General features: G+C 38.1%; 1 protein-coding gene and 1 long non-coding RNA gene across 2 annotated transcripts in view; one reads left to right on the forward strand and one right to left on the reverse strand.

Moving 5' to 3' along the window:
- LOC131383111 (uncharacterized) overlaps positions 1-20,669 on the reverse strand; it is an 84,739-nt gene that overhangs the window by 50,779 nt on the left and 13,291 nt on the right. The window contains exon 3 of the long non-coding RNA XR_009212889.1: positions 17,764-17,843. This is a non-coding gene — a long non-coding RNA (uncharacterized LOC131383111). The remainder of the gene's footprint in view (positions 1-17,763; positions 17,844-20,669) is intronic.
- The window catches only part of MYOZ2 (myozenin 2), a 51,304-nt gene continuing 49,480 nt past the window's right edge, over positions 18,846-20,669 (forward strand). The window contains exons 1-2 of the mRNA XM_032146493.2: positions 18,846-18,996; positions 19,526-19,615. Of these exons, the coding sequence (XP_032002384.1) occupies positions 19,540-19,615 (76 nt within the window). The 5' untranslated portion in view covers positions 18,846-18,996; positions 19,526-19,539. The remainder of the gene's footprint in view (positions 18,997-19,525; positions 19,616-20,669) is intronic.

Below are 20,669 nucleotides of genomic sequence, written 5' to 3' on the forward strand. Positions count from 1 at the left end.
CAGACCTGTAATGTCTGCAGACATGTGGCAAAAAGAAACACAGATTTTCCCTAGAGAAATGAATCCACGCCGGGCGCGGTGGCTCACGCTTGTAATCCCAGCACTTTGGGAGGCCGAGGCGGGCGGATCACGAGGTCAGGAGATCGAGACCACGGTGAAACCCCGTCTCTACTAAAAATACAAAAAATTAGCCGGGCGCGGTGGCGGGCGCCTGTAGTCCCAGCTAATCGGAGAGGCTGAGGCAGGAGAATGGCGTGAACCCGGGAGGCGGAGCTTGCAGTGAGCTGAGATTGCGCCACTGCACTCCAGCCTGGGCGACAGAGCAAGACTCCGTCTCAAAAAAAAAAAAAAAGAAAGAAAGAAAAAAGAAATGAATCCACAACCTTGGTATTAGAAAAGTGCAAAGGATTGTGTTTTATTGCGAATACAACTTCAGAATCAATTTTTAAAAATCACAAAATACAAGTGAACTAAGCCATTGCATGCAAGTGTCACAGAAATAATAAACAACAGAAACTTGAATATTGGAAATGTACAAATATAGGGAATATACTATAAATTTTTTAGAAAAATTATATGTTTAAGGAAAAAAATTTTTAAAAAGGAAGGAGATAAAACTATGACTAATCAGCAAGAAATCAGGCAGAATTTGAGGGCAAAGTTCTCCTAGAAGTAAAAAGTATAATAATTAAAAGTAAAAATTCAATGTAAAGGTTAAATAACTTAGATACAATGCAGTAGAGAATTAATAAAATGGAATGTTCTTCTGCAAAAGAAGAAAAAGAATAAAGCAATAGAGATAAAAAGATGGAAAATATTTTAAAAGAGTTGAAGATACAGGAAGAATAGAGTGAGAAAGTCCAAAATATCTAATCAAAGTTTCAGAAGGAGAACCAGGCAAATTTAACCAAAAAACAAAAGTAATATGACCATAATTAATATCAGTCAAAATATTCTTTAAAGGAAAAAAATACTAATAAGAGAACTCTATAAAAATAAAGAATATAAAAAAAGAGATCACATTTGTAAATTTACATTGTTTAATATCATAGCCTCAAAATAAATTGCATATAAATTTTAAAACCTATGGAGAAATTGACAAATCCACCAACACTGTGGGAAATTTTTAATACATATCTCTTAGTTATTAATGCATAAAGTAGCTAAGGAAAACCAATAGGATGCAAATAATTTGAACAATAAAATCAACAACTTTGATTTATTTGATATACATATACAGACACTTGCATTTAGTAATTGGAAAATATACATTATTTTCCAACAGACACACAAAAAAACACTTGCAAAAATGGGCTGTGTCTTAAATTTTTCAAAGAACGGGTATCATACAGAACATATGTTATGACCATAATGTAGTTACATTAGAAAATGTGGCAGGGATTCTGATTCTCCTTTCTGGGCTAGGCATACAGTTACATCACATTTTCACCCTCCTTGTATTTTTGAGACTTAGCTCTGTCCTTATGAGTGTGGGCAGAAGTGACACATGTACTTGCAGGCCTGACCACAGAATATCCTGTGAAATCTTCCATACTGTTCCTTCCTCTTCATCAAAAGCACACAGGGATACTTGTTGAGAATGTTGGCAATCTCAAAGGGAAGGAACTTGCTTTCTGTGTCATATACAGAAACATTTATGTTGGACTTCGAATGAATAAGAAATAAACTTGTATTGTGTTCAGCCCTCTCAAATTTGTTTTTTTTTTTTTTTTTTTTTTTTTGCAGCTGAGAGCTTATCATGGAAACACAAATTAAAATAATAGCTAAAAATAATTATTTCTGTTTGCAAATTTTTAAACACAATTCTGGTGATTCAGGAGTTAGACAGAAAGGTATCATAAAAAATTTTAACTACCATAACTAAACAATAAATGAACCCAGTGAAAGTTGGAAAAGGAAAATAATATCGAAAAGAACAGAAAGCTATGAAATAAAAACAAATGTCAAGTAGAGAAGCAATAAAATGAAATGCTGGTATTTGGAAACACTAACAAACTGAACAAGCCTCTGGTAATATTGAATAAGGGAAAAAGTGACGAAGTAAAAATAAGCTACTAGGAATGAAAAGTGGGAGTACTGCAGGTATAACAGAGATTTTTAAATTAATAAGTGAATACTTTAAAAATTAGAAGATAAGAGAGACACTGATTGCCCTTTGTTCTGGACTGTCTTATCAGGGATGTCTGTATAGTGAACAGCCTTAGAAAATATGGTATCTTCCTCTGCAGCAAAGGGCAGTTTAATTTGTTGTCTAATATAAAGAAGGTAGTGTCTCTTTCAGAGCAAAAGGCAGGTATACTTACTGCCCAATATAAACAATTCAGTTTCCCCAAGTTCAGAGTTCTCCTATAATGCAACCCATTACAGTGTATATACAGGCATCCATCCGAGCCCATCTGCATCACCCCCATGGGACTTAAGAGACAAGAACTGATGCTAATACCAAACTCACGCTGCTTGCTCTTCCTTAAGTAAAGTCCTTTATCTCTGACAGGAGTTCATGTCTTCTTCCAGCATCGTGGAACTCCATCCACAGAGCTAACGTGTTGGTTTCCTAAGCAGGGTAAAAATTTCAGCATTTTCACAGTTCTTGACCTTGACAACATGATTCTAAAATGTATACGGAAGAGCCAAGATAAACTAAGATCTTCTTATAGAGGAAGAACAAGTGCTAGAAAAGATGGACAATTCAGTAATTAAGCTAGGACAACTGTTATCCATGTGAGTATAAAATTAAATTGGATTGCTGGGCATGGTGGCTCACGCCTGTAATCCCAGCACTTTGGGAGGCCGAGGTGGGTGGATCACGAGGTCAAGAGATCAAGACCATCCTGGCCAACGTGGTGAAACCCTGTCTCTACTAAAAATACAAAAAGTAGCTGGGCATGGTAGTGGGCGCCTGTAGTCCCAGCTACTTGGGAGGCTGAGGCAGGAGAATCTCTTGAATCTGGGAGGCAGAGGTTGCAGTGAGCCAAGATCACACCATTGCACTCCAGCCAGTGACAGAAGGAAACTCCATCTTAAAAAATAAAATAAAATAAAATAAATGAAATTGGATCGCAATTTCATACCCCATATGAAATTAATTTCAGATGGAGTAGAATCTTGAATGTGAAAGAGGAAAACTTTGTAAGTTTTGGAAGAAAATAGAATAGAATATATCTATGACTTCAGGTTAGGAAAGACAGAAAAAGCATCAACCATAAAGTAAAAGATTGATGTACTCAAACACATAAAAAGTTAAACTTTTGTTTCACCCAGGGATTTTTTTTAAGTGTTAAAACAAAGTTAAAAAGGCAAACCAGAATCTGAACGAAGATTTTTGCCATACAAATAGCTAACAAAGGATCAGTAACCAGACTATTTATCAATTCCTTAAAAAATCAAGATGAAGATGGCAAATAACCCAAAAGAAAAATAGACAAAAATAGGAATAGATACATTTTAGAAGAGAAAATTTGAATGAATGTCCCAATAAACATTGGAAAAGAACATGATGTCACTTCAGTAACCAGAGAGATACAAATGAAACCACAATATACCAGTTTATGCCCACATGGTTGGTAACAACACTAGAGTCTAACCTACTCTCCAGGTGAGAAAATAAATTGGTGCAATCATTACTATCTATGATTTTAACACCTAGGTTAATTCTCTAGAAAAGCTTTTGCACAAGTTTCCAAGAGACATGTACAAGAGTGTTGGTAGCAGCATTGTTTGCAAAGTCAAAAACCAAATGTCTGTCAATAAGTTATTGGATTATTAAATGTGATACAGCATATTCATAGAATGGAGAACTAAACTGTGGTGAAAAATGAGTAAACTACAACTACATATTACATGGATGGATTTTAAATTTTTTTTTCAGTGAAAAAAAGTTGCTGAAGAATACTTAAAATATGTTTCAGTGGGTATTTCTGGGGAGAGACAAGGAAACAGCAGTAGACCCAAGGGGACAGATAATGATCTTCAATGGCATCGATAATATTCTATTTCTTAAGTTGAGCAATGCTTTCAAAAGTATTCATTTTAAAATTATACTTTGTAACTTACATATAACTCTCATATATTCATAATAAAATGGGGGAAAAGAGACCATTAGAAGAGAAAACTATTTCTAAATGCATAGGCTATTTACTAAATAAGCAAGTTTTTAACTTCTGTAATTGCTTAGTAAACTTGGTAAAGGACAAACTCTTAAGTGAAAAGTTCTTCTAATTCTGTTGTCTGAGGGGCAGAGTTAAATTTATCTGGGCCTTTCTTCACACAGAGGGCATTTTCTTTTTTTCTTTTCTTTCTTTTTTTTTTTTTGAGACGAGTCTCACTCTCTGTGGCCCAGGCTGGAATGCAGTGGCGCAATCTCAGCTCACTGTAAACTCCACCTCCTGGGTTCACGCCATTCTCCTGCGTCAGCATCCGGAGTAGCTGGGACTACAGGCTCCCGCCACCATGCCCTGCTAACTTTTTGTATTTTTAGTAGAGACAGGGTTTCACGGTGTTAGCCAGGATGGTCTCAATCTCCTGACCTTGTGATCCTCCCGCTTCGGCCTCCCAAAGTGCTGGGATTACAGGCGTGAGCCACCGCGCCCACCCACAGAGGGCATTTTCAGTTGCTATACCTTATTGCAGGCGGGGGCACAAGGAAAGACTTGCCTGTTGGAAGGGGCGTGTCTTACACCTTAGGAAGAATCCTCAGCTTTACTTTCCTGTCTCTCCTGGAGCTCCCTCCTACCCCCTAGCTGAGTAGGCCAGCTTTTGGTGCAAAATCTCCCACATTGGCAAAGTTCCTGCATATGCTGTGCAGTATGTGCCTTGAATAAAAATCCTGAAGATTAAGTGGTTCAGGCTGCATCATCCCAAAGCAAAGAGCACCTCTTTGAAGCTTACCTGCCCTGAGAGAGGCCTTTCGACTAGTGGTTGATGGTATCTGTACTTACTTTACCATAGCTCCAATTACAGGATATTGTAATTATGAGATAACTGATCTGTATTGTTTTCTAAAATTAATCCGTATCCCTGATTTGCAAGAGATCAGAGACTGGATGTATTTCACTTTAGTGTGCCCAGTGTATATAGTGTCTGGCACGATGTATGTAAAGGATTTTTGTCCAGAGGAGTGGAGAGACAGTACTTACAGATTTTATATTTCAATCCTAGGTTTCCAGAATGATTCCAGAGATTCATGGCTTCTTTGTAAATTTTCTGCACACAGGAAGTAGAATCTGCCTCAGAATCAGCTAAATTTGTTATTCAGGTCCTTCTCTTTCCTTTGCTAATGGCTTCATTCCTAAAACATATTCATTTGTTTTCACAGCAAATACAAACTTCGCACCCAGTGTGCATAAGGTAACAGGCGTTCCAGTAGGAATAAGAGACATGTCGGCCTTCAAGCAGTTTTAAATTTAATGGAGAAATATTAATTCCCCATTAATATTAATATGAAGTTTAGACCCTCATTTAAAGACCCTCATGTAAACAGCAGATACTGTAATGCCAGACTATCTAGGTTTAAGTTGTGGCAACATTGCTCATGAGCTGTGTAACCTAAGGCAAGGAAAATTACTTTGTTTTGTTTGTCTCTGTTTCCTTACCTACACAATATAGGTGATAACAGTGTTTATCTGGAGTATTGTGAAAATGAAAGAGTCAATGTAGGTGAAACACCAAGAACAGTCCATGACACATCGTAAGTGGTATAGAAATCATAGCTGCTACAATGAAGAAAACAGCTTGATGGGAATGGTGATGGTGGTGATGATGGTGGTGGTGGTGATGATGGTGGTGGTGATGATGATGCTTCCCTCTATAGATAGTCATCCTTCAGTATCCACAGGGATGATTCCAGGACTCCTTCCCCCACTTGTATAATAAATCCATATATGTTCAAGTCTCTTATGGTGTACTATTTGCATATAACCTATGCACAGTCTCTTGTATACTTTAAATTATCTCTAGATTACTTATAATACCTCATACAATGTTAACACTTACAACAGTTGTTATATTGTATTGGTTTTGTGTGTTTTTTTATTGTTATATTGCTTTTTTAAATTTTTTTAATGTATTTTTGATGCAGGGTTGGTTGTAGATTTGTGGATACTGAACCCACAAATTCAGAGGGCCAACTGCATACATATTTCCCTGTCCTTAGACTCAACCGGGATCTTCTGATTATTTGCAAAATAGTCCCAGAACCCCAGTATTCTAGTCAATAAATTATCAGAATGAACTGGGGAGATTTTTTATAACATATCCTCACCCACCAATTTGTTCAATATAAATCCACTCGTGGTTTACAGAAATCCCAAACTCAGAATTCCCTTGAGCTGTCTCATCAGTTAGCTAATGGGTCTTTGCACAAAAGGATGAAAAGTAAAAAGGGAAAAACATGAGATATTAATAACATTTTACAATTGTTATGGTATAAAAATGTCATAACATCAAATTTAAGCCGAAAAATAAAAAGGAAAACAGCAAAAGAGAAAAAGAGGGAAGAAAGTATTAGAGTAATTAATGAAAGTACAAATGCAATACCTACGAGATAGAAGTTTCATGTACAGATAGATTCACAGATTTCATTTGTAAAAGTGCTAGATACAATTGATCCCTTCACAAACATTCTCCTCTAGCTCATGATATGGTTTAATTAAAACCAGGAACAGTTTTTAGCCCCCTGATCTTTGCTGCTTATAGTCATAAGGAATTGCAACCTAGCTTGGTACCTAAATAAACTGAAAGCCTGATTTAGTAGTATATTCTTTTGTAACAAATGGCTGAGTCTCAGCCAATCACAGAAGCTGAGCTTCAACCAATCACAGATTGATACCTGGTCATACCATGCAGAAATACAGCAAACTGAGAGCTGTAACTAATCTAGCTATTTCTGTACCTCACTTCTTTTCCTCTATCTGTAAATACTGCCTGTCCACATTGTCGAGCAGAGTTCTCTGAACCTCTTCTGGTTCTGAGTGTTTTCCTATTAGAGAATTGTTCTTTGTTCAGTTAAACTCTGTTAAACATAATCTGTCCAAAGTTTTTCTTTTAACAGAATGGACTACTGTATAGTAAATAGGCAAAACTGAAATAATCCTTTTGAAAGAAGACATTTTCCAACAGTCAAATAGCAACAATAAATTCATTCAGGTTCTCAGAGGTACATTTGCAATCAAGTCATTTAGATGCTTTCAAAAGAAAAAAGTAAACCTAAAACTGAGATATTTTAAGAAGAAAAAAAAGACAATTCCTTTGCCTCGGTCAGTTTTCTCTAATCCTTGTAGAAGCTTATTTTCTTCCCTACTACCCCACCACCCCATGCACCTTATTGCCAAAATGTCAGTGCATACTTATTTGTTAATCATACGCCTTCCTCTTACTAATACCACCCAATTCCTTCCTTTCCCATCTGGCCTTGCTTCTTCAAGAAGAAAAACTTTCTTGAGACACTCTTCCCCCTTTTTAATGTAAATCAATCAAACTTGCCCAGCTTCTTTGAAATCTGCAGTTCTCCTCATTACCCTTATCAGACCAACAAAAACCACAGGCTTTTTTGTCAGCTGCCCAAGGCTCACAAAACTCCAATCTCTTTAAGAACTGGAAGTCAAAGGGAAAGCTGTGGATATTTAAAACGTTTTCTTTTAATGCAAGTCGCATGCTCTTACGCAACTGTATTCTCAATTGGACTATGAATTTCTTGAAAACAGGAACCATATTTTCCTCATTTTTATAAATGCCCACCATAGGTATGCCCTAAAGAGGCCTCTTGAGACCCAATTGCATGTACTGCCTACTGCATGTACCATCTATGGGCATTTCAGCATTTTATTTAGAAGGAGCCTAGAGGGAAATTTGAGGGAAGAGGGTCTAGGTAGGAAACTAGTCTTGAAGCAACACTCATATGGCAAGCAGACTATGTTCTCTTTGATTGCATGCTTATTCCATTTATTCATTCATTTCGTTTATTAAAAAATATTGCCCGGGTGCCGTGGCTCACACCTGTAATCCCAGCAGTTTGGGAGGCCGAGGTGGGCAGATCACGAGGTCAAGAGACCGAGACCATCCTGGCCAACATGGTGAAACCCCGTCTCTACTAAAAATATAAAAATTAGCTGGGCATGGTGGTGCACGCCTGTAGTCTTAGCTACTCAGGAGGCTGAGGCAGCAGAATCACTTGAAACCGGGAGGCAGAGGTTGCAGTGAGTCAAGATTGCACCACTGCACTCCAGCCTGATGACAGAGCGAGACTCTGTCTCAAAAACAAAACAAAATGAGACAAAAAAACAATTACATGTCAACTATGTGTCAAACACTATTCTTGGTGCTAGGGAATTCAGCAGAGAACAAAACACGCAATGATCCATACTTTCATTAATATGACATTAATATGTTAGATAGTGATAATTATTATGAAGAAAAATAATTCAGGGACGAATAGTGAGTTCTGGGGTGGAGGTTTTTGATTTTTTAAAGTGGAAAGTCAAGAAATGCACCACAGAGAAGGTGGCATTGAGTGAAAAACCTCAAAGTGGTTTGAGAGAGAGTGGTGCAGATATGTGGACAGTGTTTCAGGCAGAGAAAATAACCTGGGATGTCTGAGAAAAGCAAAGAAGCTGGGGCTACTGCAGTAAGAGCAAGAGAGTTAAGAATAGGTGTAGCCAGAGAGTTATCAGAATATAAGATTGCGTAGGGCATTTTTAGGCCAATATAAGGACTGGCATTTTTAGGTCATGAAGAGAACTGGCATTTACTCTGCCTAAAATAGGAAACCACTGGAGCATTTTGAGCAGAGGAATTGAACTGTCTGATTTAAAATTTTAAAAGGTTCTGGCTACCTTGTGAGAAGAGACTGAAGTAAGATATGCATGGAAGTAGATCATCAGTTATTAGGTTATCACAATAATCTAGGCAAGAGAGATGGATCAGGGTGATAACAGTAAACTTCATGAGAACATTTCAGTTGCAAATATATTCCAGATTTACTGACCAGATTTGATAAGGAATATAGAAAAAGAGGAAAGAACAAGAGATGACAGAGTGTAGGCAGAAAAGAGAAAAGGTTCAAAGACTGAGCCCTGCAGTATTTCAACATTAAGAGCTTGAATTGCAGAATAGGAACCATCTCAAGGCTTTAAATATAAGTGCTGAACAATCTCGAATTTATATTTCTATCCCAGATTTCTCTAAAATTCAAGTTTTAAAATCCAGTTGGTTACTTTATGTCTCCACTTGGAAACAAGTTTTGAAGCAGTACTCATATAGCAAGCAGAGTATGTTCTCTTGTATGTTTTTCCATTTATTCATTTCTCAATGATGTCCCATTTAGACGTCTCAAAATTAATGTTCACATTTGAGTTTCTGACATTCTCTCCAAAACTCAATCTTTTTAGAGTCTTCCAAATCTCAAAGAATAGCAACTCTGTCCTTCCCATTGCTCAGGTCCCCAAACCTACAGTCATTCTGCCTCTCACATCCTAATATCCAATCCATCAGCAAATCCTATTGGTTCTGCCTTCCAGAAGCTGACCACATCTCACCACCTACACACGCACCAGGGCACGTTGAACCAAGCCACCCTCTATCTTTCCTAGATTATCACATAGCTTTCTAAATGGTCTCCTTGCTTCTCTCCTTGTCTTACTGTGATCCATTCTCCACAAAGCAAGCACAGTGGTCCTGTTAGGACAGGAAGTTGTATTATCTTTTGTCTGTGCAAAACTCTCTCACAGCTTCCTATCTCAGGTAGAGCAAAAGCAAAGTACTTATGGCTGATGGGCCTGTGCTACCTCCTAACTTCTCTCTCCCTTACATGGCTCTAGTTACACTAGCCTCTTCACTTCCCTCAAATATACCTAAATATATCCCCACCTCAAGGCCTTTGTAACTGCTCATTCTGCCTGGGATGTTCTTCCCTTAATAAATCCTCACGGGTTGCTTCTGCATTTCCTTCAGGTCTTTACTTACATGACACCTTCAAAATGAAGCCTTCCTTGGTCATCCTATCTAAATCACAATCTCTCCCCAAACAATGCTACCTGGCTTCTCTACTATTTTTTCTTAATATAATACTTCTTATTCTCTAACATACAGCACACTTTACTAGTTTTTCTTGTCCAGTGCCTGTTTCTCCCACTAGAATGTAAGCTCCATTAGAATGGAAAGTTTTAAAATCGTACTTACTTCTTTTTTTGAGATGGAGTTTCGCGTTTCACTCTTGTTGCCCAAGCTGGAGTGCAATGGCACGATCTCGGCTCACCGCAACATCCGCCTCCTGGGTTTAAGCGATTCTCCTGCCTCACGCTCCCGAGTAGCTGGGATTACAGGCATGTGCCACCACGCCTGGCTAATTTTGCACTTTTAGCAGAGGCAGGGTTTCTCTATGTTGGTCAGGCTGGTCTCAAACTCCCAACCTCAGGTGATCCGCCCGCCTCAGCCTCCCAAAGTGCTGGGATTACAGGCATGAGCCACCGTGCCCAGCCCAGAATTGTACTTACCTCTCAACTCCTAGAGCTGATATGACAGTTGCTTAATAAATACCTATTGAATGAATAAACTGAGAAAAAGCAGAGGAGAAAAACCAGGAGTATATATTTTTTTGGACTCAAGGAATAAAATTTTTCAAGCAAAATGAAATATTGATGATGCATTTTTAACTTAAAATGTTCATGTTTATTTTGAGAGGTAATGAAGCTTTGTTTTTAGAGCATGTATGCCATTTCAGTTTCAAGAGGACTAATGTAAAATAAGGGAACTAAAGTTCTCAAAACCACCATCCCTTCTTGCCCTACCACTGCAGATCATGGAATCAGGTGATAAGAATGAAGAATGGATGATTGAGCCAAGAGTGAGAGAAAGAACTAATATACATTGCATTCCTGCTGTATGCCAAGCGTTATGCTGCATTATCCAACAAATATTGCCACATGCCTACCATATGCCAAAACTATTTTAAACACTGGGGTTACAAAGTGACTCCATCTACTAAAGAATAAAACATTAGAGCATTGGTTCTCTCTACTAATCAACCATCATAGCCTTGGAAGTGAACTACCCCAAATCTCGCATCGTCAGAATTATTACGGTTTTATACACCAGTGTTTGTTTCTCTTTTATCTCTAAGTATGTTCAAGTTTCTGCTTCTGAAACACACACACACACACACACACACACTCACATATGCTTGTAGAACTTGCTTTCCCTTCTAGAAATTGAACTCTCTCTCTCTCCTCAGTTCACAGCCAGTCCTTTCAAATACGTAGTTGCCATTTGCCACATACACTTCCCATCCACTCATTCTTATCTTAAATCCCTTCTATTAGGATTCTGTTACCACCACATTACAGAAGTGTCTCTAAATTCTGCCAGTGACCTACTTCTTGCCAAATCAAGTGACCTTTTCTCATGTGTCATTCTCTGTGGCTTTTGTGCAGATCTTGGCAGTGCCTAAAAATTCTCTTTTCTTTTGAACTTTGCTCTTCTGTTTCTGTTTCAGTGTCTTTCTTTTTCTTATTCATTCATTCATTTATTCAACAAACTTACTAGGTGCTGAATGTTTTACTCTCAAATTGCAGCATACTTTAATGAGAAAAAGCAGATGGGTTTGGATTCTAGCAAACTACATGGAAAACCAATGGATTAGTGGAAGTTTGGATGGTAAGCATAAAATTAGAATAAAGAAATTTATACAACTCATATTTTGTAAATGATATCAGGCTCTAATTCATCAATATATCATGTCCATATTAGTATATGCTTATCAAATAATCCAGGCTCTTCACTGTTTATTGCTGGGTGCCTTATTTCTCAGCAATCTCTCCTCTGAGCTACACAAGCTTTATTTATATTAATAGTATCACAAATCAAGTTATATCAATATCTTTCTCAGTTAAGGAACCATTCTATTTTTTCTCTCTGTGTGACCTTTAACATGTGACTTAATCTCTCGCTGCCTCATCTGCAAATGGGGTTTAAGCCATTTTTATTTAAGGTGACTGATATGGTTTTGCTGTGTCCCCACCCAAATCTCATCTTGAATTGTAGCTCCCATAATTCCCATGTGTTGTGGGAGGGACCCGGTGGAAATAATTGAATCATGGGGACAGCTTCCCCTATACTGTTCTCATGGTAGTGAATAAATCTCATGAGATCTAGTGATTTTATAAGAGGTTTCCCTTCTGTGTGGCTCCCATTCTCTCTTACCTGCCACCATGTAAGACATCCCTTGCTCTTCTACCATGAGTGTGAGGTCTCCCCAGCCACGTGGAACTGTGAGCCCATTAAACCTCTTTTTCTTTATAAATTACCCAGTCTCTGGTATGTCTTTATCAGCAGCATGAGAACAGACTAATACAGTGACTTTACATATTTTGATAACATCTTTTCATAAGTTTATGCGAAAGTTAAAGTTTTTCATGCTAATAACAATAATGGCTAACATTTATTACTCACTTAATATATGCCAGGCATTATGGTAAGTAATATGCAATGTAACAGCCTTGGGCTGTTAATAATGTGCTTGTCCATCTTTTATAGTCATGCTGCAGATGCTCTGGCATGTGATACATTGCTGTGAGATCTAGGCTCTGTCACTAAATTTCTTGACTATATACTCTTTTTTATTTTTATTTTTTTGAGAGGGAGTCTCACTGTGTCGCCTAGGCTGGAGTGCTGTGGTGCAATCTTGGCTCACTGCAACCTCCAACTCCTGGGTTCAAGCGATTCTCCTGCCTCAGCCTCCTGAGTAGCTAAGATTATGGCACCCGCCACCATGCCTAGCTAATTTTGGTATTTTAGTAGAGATGGGGTTTCACCATGTTGGTCAGGCTGGTCTTAAACTCCTGACCTCAAATGATCCACCCACCTCAGCCTCCCAAAGTGTTGGGATTACAGGTGTGAGCCACTGCACCCGGCTGTATATACTTTTTTGTTTTTTTGGAGATGGAGTCTCGCTCTGTCGCCCAGGTTGGAGTGCAGTGGCACGATCTCAGCTCACTGCAAGCTCCGCCTCCCGGGCTCACGCCATTCTCCTGCCTCAGCCTCCCGAGTAGCTGCTGGGACAGAGGACCCTCCACCACGCCCGGATAATTTTTTTGTATTTTTAGTAGAGATGGGGTTTCACCATGTTAGCCAGGATGGTCTCGATCTCCTGACCTTGTGATCTGCCCGTCTCGGCCTCCCAAAGTTCTGGGATTACAGGTGCGAGCCACCGTGCCCAGCCTGTATATACTCTTTTTTGAACAAACAGCTTCATGTTTTCTTTATTGAACTTTTTAACTCAATTAGGTCACGCTAAATTTGTATGTAAGAGAAGGATGAGATTTTCTTGCATGTAAGAAAACTTAAAACAAAAAGTTTCAGTATTTTGAATCTGTACTGTATAGGAAAACTACTGCCTGGCTCTAATTGTAAAAGGAAATGTGACAAAGTTCTGGATAAGTGTTGGGATTATGCAAGCAAAGGAAAAAAGTGACTTGCGGTTTGCTTTGGCAGCTTGTTTCTTAATATTCCTGTATTTGAAACTTTCTTTCCAAGTTCCCAACCCTATTATGTTAGCTCGTGTCGTGGACAAGCTGGTCATCAGCCTCTGCTTATCCCTTCTTCTCCCCAGCTTATCTTAAGGCTTGACTTAAGAGCTTAGAAGGAAACACTTCGGTAAAAGAAATAAATTTACAAAGAAAGACAGGTATAACATGGGGCTTCCATATGAACAAATTATTTGGATGGAGTTAGATTTAATTCTCATTGTTGGCAGCGAAGGTGGTAAGTGTGTTTGTGATGGTGTGGTACACGGGCCAGGAAAGGAAGGAGAGGTCTGCACAGCAAATGGCTTCCATTTGTTTATGTTAGGCATTTTAATCACTTTAGTATTTGCACAGCTGAAGGAAAGGAAAGCACCCTGAGAATAGACACCATGAGGAACTCTAGAAGTTTGCAAACAAGAAAAACATGAGTTGGAAAAGAGCCACAAATATTATAAGTAAAAAGCACCTCACCCCAAATAAACCTAATATTAGGATGTTAAATTCCAGAGGAAATTAGTAAGGAGCACATTGCAATAATTTTTCTGACAATTCTCAACTCTGCTTCATTTTTGTTATGTAGACAGCAATGCAGAGGTATTTAGAGAAGATGAGGGAAACAGAGATTTCTGCACAATATGGTGAAAAAAACAAAAGCCTTCAGATTAGACAAAACCAATTTGTAATTCCGTCTCTGTAACATACAAGTATGACGCTTTGGGGGTTTTACTTGCTCTCTCAGAACTTCAGTTTTCTTATCTGTAAAACAGGGCTAACCATGCCTAGCAAACATTAACTGAACAGTGGTTGGAATTTTTCCTCTTAACATTCTTGTTACCCTTAGGCCTTTATGGTAATGAGACCAGTTGAAAACTCATCTATCTTTTTTGTACTGTCCCACATTGGCTGGTAGAATGATTACCCCGTCAACGCTTGTTCCTATTCTGTCCCACATTGGCTGGTAGAATGATTACCCCGTCAATGCCTGTTCCTATTCTGCCCTTGCTATGGCCTGCTAAGGAGGTCAGTTATAGGCTGGATCCTCCTCAGTATAGGAAAATAGAAACCATCGAAGACACAGCAGGCCAATTAGGCATCAAGAAGAAAGCACTGAGTATTTTGCACAAACCAAAGGCCATGCTTCCATAGACAACCTCACCAAAGGTGAGTTGTTTACACCACCTTTGTTATACCAGAGTTAGCACCGTAACTGAGGCCCTGAAGGCTGGTAAGGAGCTGATTGTCCCCTCAGAATGGTCACTCAACACTGGTCTGGCAGCTGTCCTGTTTGGGTTATGTGTGCCTCAGTCCAGAGCCGAGCCTCAATAATGGCAATGTTTTGTCTGCCCACCTAGCAAACAGTGAGTTCCCACATTCTGCCTACCTCCCCAATCCTCCTCTAATCTCTAACTGCCCACAGCCACCTAATATAGACTGTCAATGGGACAAGAGAAACACAGAATTAAAAAACAAGTGCTCAGTTAGAGGAAGGTCGATGTAGACTTTGTTTACCAGTTGGCTAAAGTGCTCATGTTTACCACTGGCTGAATAAGGTTGCCTTTCATGAGTCCTCATGGTGTGGATTTTTGTTAGTAGCAATATAGCAATAAAAGTCACTTTATTTAATCTTTTTTTCTCTTTTGGCAAGTGGTGAAGGAGTTGGAAATGCAACTGTGGCCAGCTCCAGCAGTGGAAATAGTTTGGTTATAGAGGTGTTGAAAATCACTGGCAAAAACTTCTTTCTCACTAGCCTCCCAAGGCACAAGTTTCTACCATTAGAATCCTATTATTTTGCCTGTAAGAAAAGATCGTATCTTCTGTCTTTAGCATCAGTTATTTTAAAATACTTTGGGCCTTGAAAGAAAGATAAAGTACTACTCTGCTTAAACTGGGGTGAAGGAGAAGCTTCAAGGGAAGGAATGAGTAGTAGGACAAGGGTAGGAATCGAGTCTCTGCAGGTAGGAGACATCCTTTTCTAGTCTATAGTGTGTGTGTGTGGTCATGGGGTGGGAGGGTGTGAGCTGAGGACAAAAGATGATCTCAGTATGACGAATTTGGGCTGAATTTTAATTTTGTCTAGTACCAGATCTCTGTGCAGATGAAATAGAAATCAATTAACTGTGACTTGATTTAAAATTAAAAGGCATTGGCTTTCAGTATGGACCACCTAAAAATGCTTTGTAATAACCACTAAAGTTCTGTTTAAAGTTCACCATTTGTGCTATGAAGCACATGGATACCATATCCCATCTTAAGACTGCAACATCAATGATTTGTTCTTTCTTCTTTTTCAGAACAGGTAATAACTCAGAGACCAGAAAGCTAGATATGTATAAATGAATTTACAAAATAAGGCAAGAGAATTTTAAGTAGAATATATTTGAAAAATAGACAAAAAGGTGTAAGACCTTATATTCAGTAAAACTTTTACAATCTTTTAAAATACAGTATCTATTTTCATTTTGGAAACCAAAATTAAAATAACAACGATTATCTGTTGAGGACACCACTTCAACACTTAGAACCGTACATAACATAAAGTTGGAAACATATGAAGATGATCAAATAGGAAAACCAGAACTTTCTTAATCTATGGTTTTTTAACTGAATAATGCAGTTGATTACTATAAAATTCTGAATCCTACCATATTGCAGAAATAACAATAGCAAAAGGAAGAAACATCATTTATTAAATTTTTACTAAGTATAAGGAATTTCTAATTGTCCCATGTAAAATGTCCATGACTTTATGTGATAGATACTGTCATCACCATTTTACAGATGAGAAAACAGAGTTTAAAAGACTTTTCTAATAGCACACTATGGTAAAGGCTACAGCCAGGAACATATGGGCACTCAAGGGATTTTGAGAGGGAATTTAAATTTATTTGCTTTGGCAAAATAATTTCTCATTTGATACCTAATTATAATTTCAGTGCAAATGTTTGCTTAGAAGCAATTGCAATAGATTAGCTAGATTAGCTTAAACCTGCTTTCTACAACCTTTAGCTTTTTTTTTTTTTTTTTTAGACAAGGTCTGGTGTTGCACAGACTGGAGTATGGTGACTTGATCACGGATTACTGCAACCTGTACCTCCTGGACTCAAGCAATCTTCCCACCCCAGCCTTTGGAGTAGGTGAGATTATAGGTGCATGCCACTCACCTGGCTAATTTTTGGGTTTTTTGTTTTTGTTTTTGTTTTTGTTTTTTTGGTAGAGACAGAGTTTTACTAGCTGGCCTAGGCTGGTCTCAAACTCCTGGGCTCAAGCGATCCACCCACCTTGGCCTCCCAAAGTGCTATAATTTACAACCTTAAACTTTCAATCCTATGATCAGGCACCAAAATGTATAACCTATTTCAATCTTATAAAATACAAGTCCTCCCACAAATAGCCACCACCTTTGTATATTCAAGTGACTGTTCGTTTGAATTCCAAACTCATGCCAAACCTTTAATGCATTCTGCAGTTAATCTCCAACCTACTCATGTATTCATTCATTCAATGAATATTGAGTGCTTACCATATGCCAGATACAATTTCATCTGCTGAAGATACAAAGCCCAAGCCATTATAGGATTCATAGTTTAGTAGAAAAAAGAGATATCACATAAATAGATGCAACCTCTACCTCCTGGGCTCAAGCAATCTTCCCACCCCAGCCTTTGGAGTAGCTGGGATTATAGGTGCTAGTAAAACTGTTGAGGACGCCATTTCAACCTTTAGAATTGTACATAACATAAACTTTTGCTAGATAGATAGATGATAGATAGATAGATAGATAGATAGATAGATAGATAGATAGATAGAATAATGTTGACATGTTCTTAGTGAAAAAACTGAGTTGTCACTCAGCAACAATTATTCCCTTTGTTAATAAGTTATGTATGAATTTTAACTGGGCTCATGACCACCTAGAATAGAAGCTACACTTCCCAACCTTTCTTGAGTTATGTACGGCTATATGGCTAAGTTCTGCCCATGGGATGTAAACAGAAGTATGAACAATATCAGACATGTTCTGAAAAGAAGACAGTGTTCCCTTCTCACTTTTTTTTCTTTTTCCTGCTGGTTGAAATATATGCATGCTGACTGGAGCTGGGGCAGCCAGTTAGGCCCAAGGGGTCTGCATTTTAGGGATAGTGGAGCAAAAAGTTAGAGGGTAACTGAGCCCTTGATAATTATGTCAGTCATGCAAACCCTCAATTACTTACCTCTAGACTAAGCTTACCTGTGAGAGAAACATCTTCCATCTTTTTACAGTTCTGTTTTGGGGGGGTTTCTGTCACTCCCATTTGACTTTTATCTTAACTAATAGAAAAATATAAAGAAAATGAAGAAGAGTAAGGGACTAGAGAATGGCGCAGTGTGATATTTTAGACAAGGTGATAAGGGAAGGATTTTATGAGGGATTGTTATCTGAGCAGAGTCCTGAATGCATGACTGTGCCATGTGAGTAGGGGGAAAGTATGGAAGGGGGAAATAGTAAAAGGAATACAGTATCTATTTTCATTTTGGCAAGCAAAATTAACATAATGATTACCTTTTGAGGATACCATTTCAACCAGGGAAAGGGGGAAATAGTAAAAGGAAAAGCTCAGAGATGAGAACACATTTTTGTGTCCAGGGACCATCAAGGAGGCCAAACCTTTTGATAGGCAAACCTTTCAAATCTTGTCATGCACGCAAATGAAAATCCTTGACCCTAGACATTGTAGAGACTGGTCAACTTTGCAGGGACTGGTCTCTGTAGGTCTCTTCAAAAAGCATGACCCAGTTATGAGTCTCAGCTTTTACCCAACTTCATGGCTCATCCTCTAACGGTCCATTTCAAAATGCTTCCTGAGTTCACTATTCAAATACTACCCACTTTTCTGGACCTAGCATGAGTTCTCACTCCAGCTTAAGAACTGGCTCTATTGATCCACCCCACATTACTTCCTTTCTTCTTGAGTCTACATAGATACTATTGCCTATATTGTTCATTTTAATTATGAAAAATCTATCATTCTGTTCTGATTCATGCATGTGTCTCTTGCCACCTCAATTAACATGTAACATAAGAGCTAGATGTTTAAAAGTGTTTAAAATCCCTTTTGGCTACTGTCTGTTCAACAGAAAGTGCTCACTAAAAACTTTCTGCATGTCCAATGAACGTTTCATTTAACCATCTCACAAACTAAAAACACAATGGAGAGAGCCTAATCTTTCCCTGTTCCTCCCTTTCGCCAGGAAGATATGAGTAGCTAAAGTATTTGGTGCTATATATAGCCAGTTGATGTCAGCTGAATGCCAGTCTCTTCAGAAAAGCTCAGTCCCCAGTTTGAGTCAGAGTAGGGACCATGCTGTCCCAGGTTCAAGGATAAAAACCATCAGGCCCAAGTGCCATCCATAGTACATCTCCAGAGTCTTCCTCCACAAACTGGGATTCATCCCCGCTGAAAAAGCACAATCTAACAGCAAGGTGAGTATGTTGTTTCCTAAAATGTTTTATTAGTCAGTTGTCCAAGGAGATTCGAAATTGTGACTCATAAATGGGCGTTCTCTGCTTTAAAGGGCAGCTGTTGCCAATATTAAAATGCTACCACCAACAAATTCTGGTTTAATCTAGTGTCTTCTTCATTCTTACAGTTTGCTGGAATTGATGGAGTGTGATGCTGGTACAAATGAAGGCCAGTGAGGAGACAATGATAGACTAAAATACTGTGGAGAAAAGAGAGGGAGGGGAAAGGAGACCAGCAATTTCCTTGTTTCTCACTGCCTGATGATCATTGTATTAATGTCCAGACTGGGTCTCTGTTCACTGTGACATTGCCTGTCAATGAATAACATACTCTGTCACCAGATATGGAATGCATATTGAAGTCTTTCAGTAGCAAGCGATAATAACTTTTTAATAAAGAACAAAGATGTTGTCTTTCAAAACAGTGATTATGAGACACTCCAAATGAGTTCTTCACATTGCCTCAATAATGTCCCTTTGTTTTTAACAGGGAACAAAAAAACCATGCTATCACATAATACTATGGTGAAGCAGAGAAAACAGCAAGCAACAGCCATCATGAAGGAAGTCCATGGAAATGGTATCAATAAAAATCCTTCGTAGCATTAATATAGCTCAGCATGAATGTGGCTCCATCCTGACGTTGTTTAATATTCCATAGTTTACTTCCTTTAGATTCTTGCTGTTCTGTCATAACAAACCTGGAGCTCTAGGGGGTGTAGAAAAGCCTATGGTAACTAATCCTTTTGTAGTCATCCCTTCTCATTTGGAAGCTATTTTCAGAGGAACAACTGCTATAAAAGGCATGAAGCAATCTGACAGCTGATGTACATTCTGCTTGGCCTGCCTTCCACATTATAAGTTAAGATCACTCTCGATTCTTTTTTTTCTCTGGACAAGTCTCATACAATCTTGTCTTCATTGTCAATCCCACATGGTTTAGCTTGATTTCTTTTACCTTACATTATATACATCACTCAAAATAAGTTCTATCATCTTTTTTATCAAACGATTAAGTTGCAATTCATATTTATTGCTTTTTATTTAACTCCATTTCTATTGCTTATTTATTTAATCCTTCATATTTGTTAATTGATTTACTAACATATTTTGTGTGCAAAGTCTAGTTTTATTTGTAACTTCTGAGAAAATATAAAGTTATTGTAGTCTCAAAGCATATGACTCAAAAAATTTTTAATATATATTACATGCAAGGTAACATTTCACTCTCTCCTTTTCTTTAAATTCTAGCAAATAACTTGAGAAAGCAATGCTTTATAACTTGCATTTTGATTCTTATAAAGGAAATTCAACTTTGTTTATAAGCAAGGTACAGCATCAATTTTAAAAGTTAAGAAAAAATATTCAGGTCCTCTTAGGAGCTGATTTGAGCCATTCCAGATATATTTGTGGAATTTTCAGAATGCCTCCTTATTTCGCCTGTATTGACAAGGAATGCAGCCTTTCACCACTACAATATTGAGACCTAGAAGCTTGAGACCTGGGAAGAGTATTGAGCATAATGTTTTCATATTACACCTTCCATAAAGCAAGAGGAACAGAATCAAAGATTTTTAGATGCTCCCCATACAATGTAGTCATAACTAAGAGGTCCTGTTGTTGTTTTCTATTTT

Source organism: Hylobates moloch, unplaced genomic scaffold, assembly GCF_009828535.3.
Source record: "Hylobates moloch isolate HMO894 unplaced genomic scaffold, HMol_V3 SCAFFOLD_3, whole genome shotgun sequence".
Classification (NCBI taxonomy): domain Eukaryota; kingdom Metazoa; phylum Chordata; class Mammalia; order Primates; family Hylobatidae; genus Hylobates; species Hylobates moloch.